This window comes from Styela clava, chromosome 6 (genome assembly GCF_964204865.1).
Source record: "Styela clava chromosome 6, kaStyClav1.hap1.2, whole genome shotgun sequence".
Lineage (NCBI taxonomy): Eukaryota > Metazoa > Chordata > Ascidiacea > Stolidobranchia > Styelidae > Styela > Styela clava.
Window position 1 is genome coordinate 10,247,207 of NC_135255.1, and position 12,475 is coordinate 10,259,681.

At 33.6% G+C, this 12,475-nt stretch overlaps 1 protein-coding gene and 1 long non-coding RNA gene across 2 annotated transcripts; both read left to right on the forward strand.

Annotated features, from left to right (window-relative positions):
• Positions 1 to 3,410: 3,410 nt before the first annotated feature.
• Positions 3,411 to 9,191, forward strand: LOC120331679 (uncharacterized). Its single transcript, XM_078114062.1, has 19 exons — positions 3,411 to 3,430; positions 3,504 to 3,638; positions 4,495 to 4,569; positions 4,847 to 4,906; positions 5,278 to 5,340; positions 5,546 to 5,614; positions 5,783 to 5,887; positions 5,957 to 6,034; positions 6,108 to 6,140; positions 6,236 to 6,292; positions 6,370 to 6,408; positions 6,686 to 6,769; positions 7,067 to 7,156; positions 7,486 to 7,530; positions 7,622 to 7,708; positions 7,933 to 8,013; positions 8,239 to 8,283; positions 8,378 to 8,561; positions 8,742 to 9,191. The coding sequence occupies exons 1-18, from the start codon at positions 3,428 to 3,430 to the stop codon at positions 8,432 to 8,434; spliced, it is 1,206 nt and encodes a 401-aa protein (XP_077970188.1). The 5' UTR covers positions 3,411 to 3,427; the 3' UTR covers positions 8,435 to 8,561; positions 8,742 to 9,191.
• An 887-nt stretch (positions 9,192 to 10,078) lies between these two features.
• Positions 10,079 to 11,716, forward strand: LOC144424313 (uncharacterized). The gene is made up of 3 exons (XR_013476615.1): positions 10,079 to 10,311; positions 10,941 to 11,005; positions 11,198 to 11,716. It is a non-coding gene; the product is annotated as an uncharacterized LOC144424313 (long non-coding RNA).
• The last annotated feature ends 759 nt before the right edge of the window (positions 11,717 to 12,475 follow it).

Sequence of the window (12,475 nt, forward strand, 5' to 3'; positions counted from 1 at the left end):
TTGCATCTCAAAAAATCCCATTTGAATATTTTCGGCGCCATTGAACCCTTTGCTCTTAGCATCGACTTTTATGTGTTTTGTTGCCATTTATCTAAATATAATTAAATTATAGGCTCATTAAACGAGTAATTGTTAACTTTATCTTTCTTAGAGTATACTATAATTTAGTCTACACGCGTCTCACAATAAATTCTGTTACCTAAAGAATATAATCGTCAAAACAACTGTTTTATTACCATAATTCTATATTATATTAGTCCGGATTATATTACTCCGCGGGCCGTATAGGTTGCCGACCTCTGCTTTAAATGTTGGTCATTAAAACACAGTATAACATATATATATATATATATATATTAATCCCGAATTAGACTCGAGTTTTATAGAATTATTTCTGTAAATTCTTTACTACACTAAATTCGGAAAATTCTGTCTAACGTATGATCTGGTTCCCAAACTGTGGCTCAAATAGCCAAAAGAAATAACAATTTTAATAACCTTGTTTGGGTCAATGTTAAATAAACATTAAATGAAAAACACATGAATCTTGTTTTAGTATATATTTTTAGCTTGTATGTAATTTTTATTTCATTGTTTTATATTGTTCTTTCCTGCAATTTGCGAAATAAATGATGACGGTAGTCTATGTCCTTTATTGAAACTTTTCATAGTTGGCAACCCTAACATCGCTTCCGTATAAAAGTGAACAATTTTAGTATTGTAATATTATTGTATTTATATGTCTAAATAATGTTTCTAATACAAAAAGCAAAAGTAGAGAACGTGTTGTATTTCATACGCTCCACGCAGTCAAAAACAAACCACAACAAAACAAGATAAAAGATACACTCCGACTCCGTACACGTTTTCACCTATTTTACTCTCATGTTCAATTTGACTTTTAAATTAATTATAGAGCAATCTGTAATACAAAAAACGCTGTTGGAATAAACAGAGTAAAATTTTGAATTGATTCGTAGTTAAAAGCAATCTTACTATTTCCCAAAGTACCTTGTACCCAAAGTACCTTGCAAAATATCACGGTTTATTAGGTCTGTCTATGTTTCGCCAAAGAACTCGGCGTTTCGTTAATATTCCGAATCTCGAGAATTCTACGTTGTGGTCTTCATACAATGTCATGTGTTATCAAATCTCCTGAGGGTTCTGCGTTTTTTTCGGAGCATCGTCTGACGCTTTCAAATTGTGGACCAATGTTCACTGTCCACGTGAATGTGATATTTGACTCCAATTGGTCGTTTGTTTTCTGAACTGATTTTTAGTGATTTGTAATTTTCTTTGTTCGAGTTTGTGGCTCTGTGCTAAAACATTGGAGTATTATACTAAGCCTTTTCTGTTTCATTCTATTCGATATTTTGTGAGCGGTACGCGAGCTCATTTTAACTAATGTTGCTGGCCCGCCAGGTTAAAAAGGCTATTAGGAACCATGCACTGAACTAAACATTTACGCAGGTCTACGACAACGTCACCCAAACTTGCAGTATACATCTACATACAGGCACATTGTTCTCATAAAAAATACCGATTTTTAAAATTACTGTACTTTTCTCATTGTGGGGTCGCGAGTATATATATGCAGTCTTCGATTTTACGAAAATTGGGGTCGCGGAAAAAAAGTTTAGCTCTACCATTCATTGTATCACAACTGGTTAATTGTATTCAAATCTGAGTATGTCATCGCACATTGGACTCAGAGCACTAGATTTGATTGTAAACGACATAATCACTTTGCTTGAGACGTATTTTCAATGTTCCGTAACTGAATACATTTCGTTATTTTATTTTCATCGGAGTGTCTCCAATGGGAATTTGTACCCAACAAAAACCTTAATCAAGTTATCAGATCAGGATAACTTTGCTTGGGATTACATTGTTATTTCAAACTGTTCAAATAAAATACAAGGCCTTTATATACCTGGGCCCCAGATATATGCGTAATTAATACATGTGTTGTGGGCAGTGGTGGAATTAAATGTTTTTGTCAGCCGGTTCCATCACAAAAGTCATATTTTTCACCCGGTTCTGTTACAAAAAGTCAATGACAGTGACCAGTAATGCTAACCGGTTCGCTGATCTCATGTAATTCCGTGAGACGGTTCTATAGAACCGGCTGAATCCCACCACTGGTTGTGGGTACACACAAATATTTTACACAACAACTTCGACAGGTTCCGCGCACGTTAGTAATAAAGATCTTCCTGTCCAGGGCTGCCACGTTCATCTGAATAAAAAACATCTAGATTGGAAAACAAAACATCCAAAAAAGATATCTAAATATGTTAGATATCTAAATAAGTTATTAAATTTAATGAGAAAAAAAGAGTGTACAATTGGTTCATTATATTACATCATACTGTCATAGTATATTTCGAAGATCATTTGAAGTTGTTGCTACAGTTGCTTCAGAGGGATTTTTATATGTTTCTGCTGTAGATATTTTTTGGATACCGAAACAGGTTCCGTATGTGACGTGCAACATTGTTTATTTGGAACTGGGTGGAATTTAATGATAACTAGTATTGCGTTCAGTGAACCTGTCTTCCTGCTGTTTCTTAGTTGTTTTTTTTCACAGTTTATTGCACCCAATTTTTTTCATCATCAGCATTTAAATGATGCGGTAACATTGCTGTTGCTGTGTTATTGTTCCAATTTCTGACTTTCCAAGGTTGAGGTTTTGTAGCTGACTTTATGCCCTGCCGATAATGTTTTTTTGGGATAGCTATGTTTCATGACAGCTGACAGAATGTATGTCGTATCTCGTATGTTGCTGGCAAAAAAAACGAAGACATGCTCTTTAAAACAGTCAAATTTGTAGGTAGTCTCTGTTTCAGTTGTTTAGGTGAGATACTGAAGCTAAAAAAAACTTTGGCATATACTTGATACCGTCAAGTTGCTCTCTCCAGTTTCGTGATAAAATCCTTTGGATTTAATATCAGGCGTATGATTTAAGTTTTATCAACCTTACATCTAAAGTTAATTCTAGAAAATATTTGTTGTGAAAATTATTTAAAATCGAAGGAATCTAAAAATGCAGATTAACAAGAAATATTGGAACTCTCGAATCTTTTATAAAACAAATAACGTTACCAAACCATAACAATTACACACAATACCCACTGGACAATATTTAAAACATTTAAAAAATAAATCTAAATTTTATAGCTAACATCTAGACTCCAAATTTTACATCTAGATTTTGAACAAAACATCTAACGTTAGATCTAGCTATAAAACAACTAAAGTGGCAGCCCTGTTCCTGTCGCCGCTCGGGGAGACTGGATCTTAACGGCAGCCACTAGTGATATTATTGTGACGTCATAATAATACTGAATTAATTGTTGTTCAACAATGAAGAATTAGACAAAATTAGTATTGAGTGAAATACTATTTTATTCTGATTTCGAAACCCATGGTAAGTGGCACTTTTTTCTATATATTTCATAAAAACAGCACTTTCATTTGGCTCGTTTTCTCCTCATTCATAGAAAATGGGCAAAGGAAGAAGGATTAGATTGTTCCGCCGCGAACATGGTTGGAAAAAATCGACCAGAAATCTTATCAAAATATTGAAAAATCGTTGCAATATTTTTGCACAAAAGAACAAAGCAAAGTGCTATGAGGTAATGTTATGATTATTTGTTGAAATAATTCAGCACTTGGATTCGAAAGGTTGGAATGGGAATAGAAAATCGAATCAGATCTTAAAATATATAGTCTAATCTCCAATGCTTTCTTTCTTAATTATTGTAAGAAATGTACGCTACCCGATATTGTCTGGATTTTTCACGTTCGTGAATGATGATTCAGGAATTGCCAAATTGTGTTGGTCCATCCGAGTTCGAACGTATGGACCCAGATGAACAACCTATTCCATCATTAGCTAGGGAACTCGGGGTTTTGATTTAATTAAATAGTCTGCATCTAATCAAGTCTATTAGCGCAAACTTTTCGGTGCTTCCGAAGTATTCGTACCAAGATGGCGCACAACCTGAACATTATATGTCTGCCAGGTTAGGGTTGTTCAGGTTGTGCGCCATCTTAGTAGTTGGCGCTTCGGAAGTATTCAAATCAAGATGGCGCACAACCTAAGCATTGTATGTGTACCAGGTTATGGTTTTTCAGGTTGTGCGTCATCTTGATACGAATACTTTCGGAGCGCCAACTTTTCGGTCCTTGATGGGGCTTCGTCGCCGCATATGATTAATTCGGATGCCTCGCCTGAATAAATCGGGTTTGAAAGAAGATTTTCGAATTCAAATTTACATTTTCGGCTCAGTGAAAAACGCAGCTGTATCGAAAATTGTGATAGACTAATAGTTGTGATCTCCGAGGCGATGAATTAATTTACTGCTTACAAGGCAACGCAGGATTGCGGTTTCGTTTTTTTTTATCTAAAGATCATGATATAAACCGTAATTTTCAATATCCCAAGAATGTATAGGTGTATTTTAATTATTGAGATCGGGATCTATACAGGTTCCTTCAGAAACACAGATACCGGATTCCGTATGGAGGAGGATAGCCAAATGGATCAGACGGCATTGTAAAAAAGTTAGTTCGAGTTAATTCTTATTTATAAAATATTTCAATATATATTTATTTAAATAATTTATTTCTGCTATGGTCTCAGGAACGGATGCTCAAATCTCTTACACTTTTAGCCCCTATCAATACTTATCCACGGATATCTATACCCAATTCCACAATTCCTGCAATTGTCCCTGACTGCACATAAAATCTTAGAACGATTAAAGTCCGTAAAAAAGTCAATCTAATAAAGTTCACAACGGAAAAGTAAAAGATAACCATTCTCTTTCTAACATTTCAGCTGTGCGTCTGCACATCGGCACATCGATCTGAAAGCTCAAATGATGTTTCGGAAGAAAAAGTAATTCTTATTTGATAAAAATTATTTTAACTTGTTCTCACGTTTTTTTATCAGCTCATTATCGTTGGTGTCTAAAGGAGTATTCTTTATCCGTGGTATTCATATCAGAGATCTCTGATATGTACCCTTGTATGCGTGTTTCAGAGATATGGAATTCTGTTGCAGTGCTTCCAGAAATAGATATATAAATATATCGACAACCAAATCCTGATATATACCAGCCACTAAACGCTAAAACCTCGCCAGTACCACGACACTGAAGAGTAAGACCCGACCCCTGCTTCTGCTTACATTAGCAATATTAGTAATATATCTGTTCTGTATGGTTAATTAGGACGTGATTAAATGTAACCATTTCCGTCTATTCTCAGGCATGTGCTTGCTCACCGATCAACGTGGTAGTAAACAGTGCCAGTATAATCACACTAAAAAAGGTGAATATATATTATAGTTTGTTTCCGTTACAAATTGAATTATTTTTCTTGACTAATGTAGCTTATATCAATTTTCCGCTCCCAAGTTTATAAAAAAAATCATGTGTACATTATAGCCCAAATACAGAATAATACAGTCGTGTTCAATTCCAACGTTTTAAAATTCAGTTCTATTTATACACATTTATTATCTTTCATTTTCAAGCTCCCAGTTTGTACAACAAGTGACTTATCTGGAAGTTCCAGTGAGGCTGCACCCGTGCCGATAGTAAAGGTAACACGACAAACTCTCTTTATATCATAAAAATTACGTTTATTCGTTGGCTTTTAAATATCATATACACGAGCAATTGATCTACATAAAAAAATCTGCATTATGTATCATTTACCCAAAACATATTTTAATTCATCACAAGTGCTATTATTATGAATTTCATTTTAGTTTTTAGATTCGAAACCTTCGACATCAAAAGATCCATTTGAAGGAGAGGAAGATTCTGAACTATCATCCTTGTGGTATAGAATCCCCACATGCTATTCGGATGATGTAAAATTTTACGCTTTCATATTACTTCCCAAATTTTTTTGTTTGTCTTAATAATATTTTATAATTCAGGACTCAAGCCCAGAACCAACTCCTCGACCGTTCGCTAAAATAGTGGAACAGAGGCTAAGTCTCGATTATATAGAAAGAGTAAGTATTTTAATTAGGAATTAAAATTATGTTCTAATTTGGGGACTAAATAATTATACTTCTTTATTTTCAGATGGATATAGAATACGCTATTATTCGTTCTATGGTAAGATGAGATCCATGAATGATTTGCTTTTCAGTGAATACTATTTGCAAGATGTTGTAACAGAAATATTTAACATTTTACTAATAATTTTACAGGATACAGAGCAATGCGAGTCTCCAGATTTCATGGAGACATTGCCACGACCAGGCGACGTAATGACTGATTTATATATTGTATATATATAGTAAATCCTATACAGATAAATCTAAAATTTACTTTCTTTTTTCAGAATAAACCAAAGATGAGCTTTTTTGCCGGATGGGACGGGGTATGTTCCGTCCGAAATATATTTTGAATGTTGAGATAATACTAAGTAGCCTAAGAATATTTAGACAATGTCTTGAAATTTTGTTTTTAAAAATACATTTTCATGCATTCTATATTATAAACAAGTTTTATTTCAAAACCTCTAGTTGAGCCAGAAAAGATTTTGGGTCTTTATCGCTGTCCCATTTGGATATTACAGTTATAGTGTATTTTTCCAAATGCTGGATGATGAAAAGGTAATTCACCTACGTTTCTATAATATTTTTATTTTGTTTCAGCCGAATCCATTTATCCGGCTTCCAGGACAAACACCTCCGGGTTCCTGTACTCCAAGTGTATGGGAGGGGTTCACAGAGCTCAGGGTTTGTTGTTTTCTCCTGTTGCCCAAGTTTGAGTGAAACCAAATTAATTGAGCATTGATATTATTTCGAAAAAAATATGGGTTTTTATAATTACTCGAACTGCTATAATTCTCTTCCACTATTCATCCATGTTTACAATGTTGCATTGTTGTGCAATTTTGTACGAATGGCAGACTGTTCCACTATGCTAGTTGTTAGTAGATCTCACATATCCACCGTTGTTGGAATTATTTACGTCACATAATGATGCATGCCTTTTAAAAAGTATTTCTGATACAAAACCTTTTATATGAACAGAATTCAACTACTTTCTTTCGGCCTATTTCTCCTTCATCATCTTCATTTGGAAGTGGAGACTCTGAAGTTGAAACAAACAAAATCCATGAGGTTGACGTCTCGTTTACTATTGTTCTATATAATATATATATTAGCGCAATGTGTTTTTGTATTGTGTACCCAACTTACAAATTACTAGAACATTGTTCAAAAGTATGTATTTTATGTAAAAAATATTGTTAGCGGCCAGTCCAAAACAGAAGCGCATACAGAATCTTATATTCATCTGTATATCACTCAGCATGCAACTGATCAATTTTGATAATATATGTTAAGCATTCTAGTAATGCTATTGCACATTTATTCGTTTCATACAATCATAAATATTAATAAAAAAAAATGATAAGAAAATAATATATAATCCGGACATTCATCTACAGGTCGATGCGATCTCTATTGAAAGAAAGGAGGCGGGTAATGCAAATGTGGGTCAAGGTTTTATATAATAGTTCATATAATTTGGTGAATTGGTATATATGTAATTTTTTTTATTATCGTTATATTGTCTTGTTGTAGACCGAAGTTGAACAACTAATGGATTGGTTGCTCAAGAAAGTTGAGAAAAACATTGGGGAAATCGGAGATACAGAATCGGATTTGATGGTGAATACAAATTCTACTTTGTTATATATATACATATAGTTTGAAGCTCGTTTTAAAGGATTCATTCAACAAAGGAAATTCTATTTATTAATTTACCCAAGGAAGTTTACCAAGAATTCAAAGTTATAGAAAGATTCTGAATTTCTCCATAAAATTTAATTACTTGAATCATACACAAGTCATTTTTTTTTCATTCTATATATATTCTTTCTGATTTATACTAGGGAGCGAATCTTGTTCAAGAGGAAGATATCGCACCACGATTCGACCTAGCCATAGTTGAAGAAATAGTCAATGCAGACACGGTATGCCGAGAATTAAATTGCTGTATTTTATTAAAACCCCGGCCTATTAACCGAATGTTCTATATATATGTACCCATACAAAATATATGTTATCATTTGTTCAGTTCCAAATTTTTTTTTATTTGAGCTTGGTTGGGTAAATCAGTTGTTCATGATCGATAAAACTAAGTGGAAAACGAGATTGAAGAACACCCAGTTTTCTACAACAAAATTCTACTTTTGCAGATTGATCCAACAATTGTGGATGAAGTTGAAGAAGAAGATATTGAAGTAAGACTAAGTTAGAATAATTGTTGGCTGTCTGTTACATCTACGAATTAAACGGGGAAGATTAATAATGTAATATGTTTTGTAATATTTTTAGATGGTGGTGGCAGAATGTATGAGTTGGATGCTTGGAGAGATTGAAAAGAGAATATAGGATGGAACTGGATTTCCTGGGCGGAATTGCAGAATATCGAATCACGACTTCTCGTCTGGCGAAGATCCATCCTTATAGGAAATTCTGCAAGAAGAATAAAGACTGCTACAAGGGATCACGTGTCACCGTAAGCATAAGAATGTAACATAATCCACCCACGTCAGACTTTCTCAAACCTTACGTTTTACAGTTACTTAAATACATTGTTTCTGTCTCGCACAACCTTTCATATTTCTGAGTAAAATGCACCAACATGTCAACACTAAATAATGGTAAACCTTGAATGTATTCTTTTTTCTATTTTCAGGATCCCAGATTCAAATTGAATCAGATCCACATTGAGGTGGATTACATCAAAAGAAGTTGACTGGTGCAGTCAGCAGTCAGTATGCGCCCGGTACGGGGTACCATCTTGGCGTTGAAGACCTGAATTTTATTAGAGAACCTAAGTGTGCTTAAGCAAGGAGCCATGGCAAGAAGAGCGATACGATCAATATAACATGCGATATGATAGCTAAATGAAGTTGAGATGGTTCGACTTCAATTATGCCGCTGTTTGGGCGGTAAATGTCAAGATCGAATGAGTTTGTGTTTGTAACTTGTATAAAATTGTCATTGGTGAAATTCGCAAGTAGACAAATTATATACTACTTTCGAATAAACATTCAGTTTAAAATAGAGGAATGTGCCAATTTTATGTATATATGTCAAATATTATAACCTTCTCACTGTAATAAATACATTCAATCTTATGCAATGCAAGAACACTTTTCCTTATCTCTTAATGATGGGTATCGATTTGCGTATGTATTCTTTATTAATTCGTAAGATCTGTGAATTTGTATCAAATTATGTAATGATATAAATATGACATATACTCATCTAGATATATATGATTACATCTTGTGAGACGTAAATACCTATTCATTATAATGTATTTGGTAACATTATGATAATGTTTAGTTTTACCATATGTTTTCGTTGAAATGATTATTGTCATAAATGCCATAAATAAGATCGGCAAAAAGTAATATTTGTGTCTCGAAAGTTTGGTGTGACAACTTCTGCGATTGGTTATTGAACTAATGAGCAATTTGGCTGTTATGAAGTTGGCCATTACACTAGTGGACAAGTCGCCAGGCACCGCTCATCTATCTTTTACTGGTGAATAAGGTTGTTTGCCAGAATATAGCGTTTGGTATCTCCCGTAATGTAAGATAATCGGGACAGTCGTGATCAGGCAACACTTCCAAAAACCAATTAGCATATTTCATTCTTACGGTCCATGTTACAGTCTCTAAAACGTTTCGCTGTGTTCAATCATTAGAATCGATATATATATAGCATTTTAATATTTCTGAAAAACTTTGGTTACAATGACTTGATGGTTAAAGTTACCATCACAGGGTAAAAGTCTCAGGTTCAAATAACATGACCATACCCTTACCTAGGATGTGATAAATTGGGTAGTCAACGTGTACCCTGGAAAGATCCCGGTCCCTTCAAACGATAGTAGCTTCTAGCAGTGACATTTATTCATAGCCTTGTTTTGATTGAAAGAAAGCCCCGTTTTGGCATAAGGAATAACTAATCAAAACATGAATATAAAAATTGAAGCATATTCTCGCGTTCTTGTTTTTCATTTGTTAAAGACACTAGGTATTTTAGACAGTGTGGCTATAATAAGTAATAAGAATGCGTTTTGTACTCTCCACGATATTCTGCACCTTAATTGCCCTTAGCTGTGCTTACGCCTTTTTGTTGATAAATTTGCCAAAGTTCGAATTAGAGGAAGGAGTAAATGACGAAGACGGCACGATGTCTTTTTCAAGGCGGCCTCCATTTATACGCGGAGCATTTACTCGGATGAATGGAAGGTGGGTGAATGTGCACAATATTGTAACAATATCTACTTCTTCATTTCCGTAGATTTATTATAACCCTGAGTATATGTCGTATATATCACCTTTCGTTAAATAAAATCTGAAATGCTGTTGGATAAAGCTTCTAAAGTAGCAACAAAACATTTTGTAATATTCTTGTGTTATATCACTTCGAGTTTTTTTCCTGTTAATAATCAAAATTGAATTCTTTTTTTAGAAGATGTGTGGCCATGCGAGCCGATATCCATTTACTTATAAATATTACGTTTTTATTCAAAATAACTTCGAAACATAGATTAATAATCATTTAAAACGTGTAGGATAGATTCCTTGCAATCGACTAGGTAAAAAAAAAATCGTGTTGTTGACTAGGTCTTATTTTAGGTGGAGGGCTTATTTAAAAAAAAATTAAATTCAAGCTAGGTCTTATTTTCAGGGTAGGTCTTATTTTCGGGGAAACACGGTAGAAGTGAATAACCATTATTTCAATACAAATATATCCTGTGGTTGAAAGTGGAAACTAAAATAGGCTACTAAAATATTTCTCTAACTTTGTTTATAAAATGGTCTGTATTCAATAAAGATATTATTTTATTCGGACTTCTTTTTCTCATATTTTTAAGGCGAACTCACGTCGTACCGTCGGATGGCTGGAAACGCAAAAAGAGAGAAATACAACACCAGGAAGGCGAGTTTGCTATTTATTTTATTACACATTGCACCTGTCATATCAAATATAAAATCTTGTTGAATAGTTTTGTCGAAATACTTGAAGGATTTTATGTTTTGCTTTCGATTGTATGTTTGTCTGTTATATAGAGCACTTAATTGCAAACATTAAAATAACGTTTTTTATTACTATTTTGTTTTACATATGCAGCCATAGACGAAGACATAGCACTTTTTGAGTGAAAGAAGAAGAAAGAAGAAATCTATTTTAAAATACTTTTTGTACAATAATAAATCTTTGCAATACGAAAAAAATCTCTTAAACGTTTCACATTTATGCGTTTTCTCTACGCAAGCGCTACTGACGAGGATGGTGTGGGAACCAAATCTAACTCAAGATGTAACAGATTTTAATCGCGACACCCCAAACAAGGATAATTACTTACAAGTCAAGTTTATTTTTTCCAACCAGAAAAAAAGTCAGTTTCACACAAAATATGAGGAAGATAGAAAATCACACATTTCATCTGGGGAAGGGAAGCCGAGAGGAACCAATGCTGGTTATCGAGCAGCGAGATCTAAATACAAAAAATACGCTTCGTTGGTTCGAAACACGTGCATTCAAGCTTGCTTAAAAGTCGGTTATATGAAACTGATACTATTGTGTTTGTTGTTTAACCGCGAGCGAGCCTAACTTCAAAAAATCGTCTGATTTTTGTGCAGATAGTGTGATATCCTATTTTTAATCTTGGTTTATTTTAGTTAACATTTCACAACTTACCAAGTTTATAAAAAACCAGAAATATAAAATTTCATTTTATTATTATTATTACTTGTCCCCACAAATTGTTTCTACGAAGATTCCCCACACAACAGAGGTTAAACTTGAGACACAGTGACGTAATGGGTAAAAAAAAATACTGAAAGAAGAGTCATATAAAAAAAATAAAAAAATTTATTTAGACCAAAAATCAGCAAAGCAGTCAAAAAATGTTTGATAAAAACAAAAATCACAAATTCTTGAAATTTCGGAATCATATTAAAATTAATTCCTGAGTATGGATTAGAAAATATGTCTAAATCACTGAAATTGGGGATCGGATTTCCCGGTATCCCATCCCCATTGCTTACTTAGGAATCGAATTCATATTACCGACACCAAAACAAATTGTATTTTTTCGGCCGTAGTTGTTATAAGAATATGAGCATCCATATTTCCACAAATCGGAGGTTTCAATACGAAAGTCAACTGTTGACATTTGGAAAACAAAATTATTCGAAAATATTGCAAAAATTGGTGTTTTTATGCTGGTAATTCAATAATTATTTGCACGCAGTATTCAAAAAGTATTCTAATAAAAATTTACAGGAGTTCAAAACCAATAATCTCCGTTTTTAACTTTTTTTTAAAACAGTCTCAAAATTTTTTTTTATCAAATCCTTCTAAATATAAATTTACGGTTATCCACTTCTTTGTCTCTTTCACTCG

What these genes read in the sequence shown, in the direction of transcription:
- LOC120331679 (XM_078114062.1), top strand. An exon ending in ACAAAGCAAAGTGCTATGAG is followed by an intron (nt 3,639 to 4,494) that starts GTAATGTTATGA and finishes GGATCTATACAG; the next exon opens with GTTCCTTCAGAAACACAGAT. An exon ending in CACCCGTGCCGATAGTAAAG is followed by an intron (nt 5,615 to 5,782) that starts GTAACACGACAA and finishes ATTTCATTTTAG; the next exon opens with TTTTTAGATTCGAAACCTTC.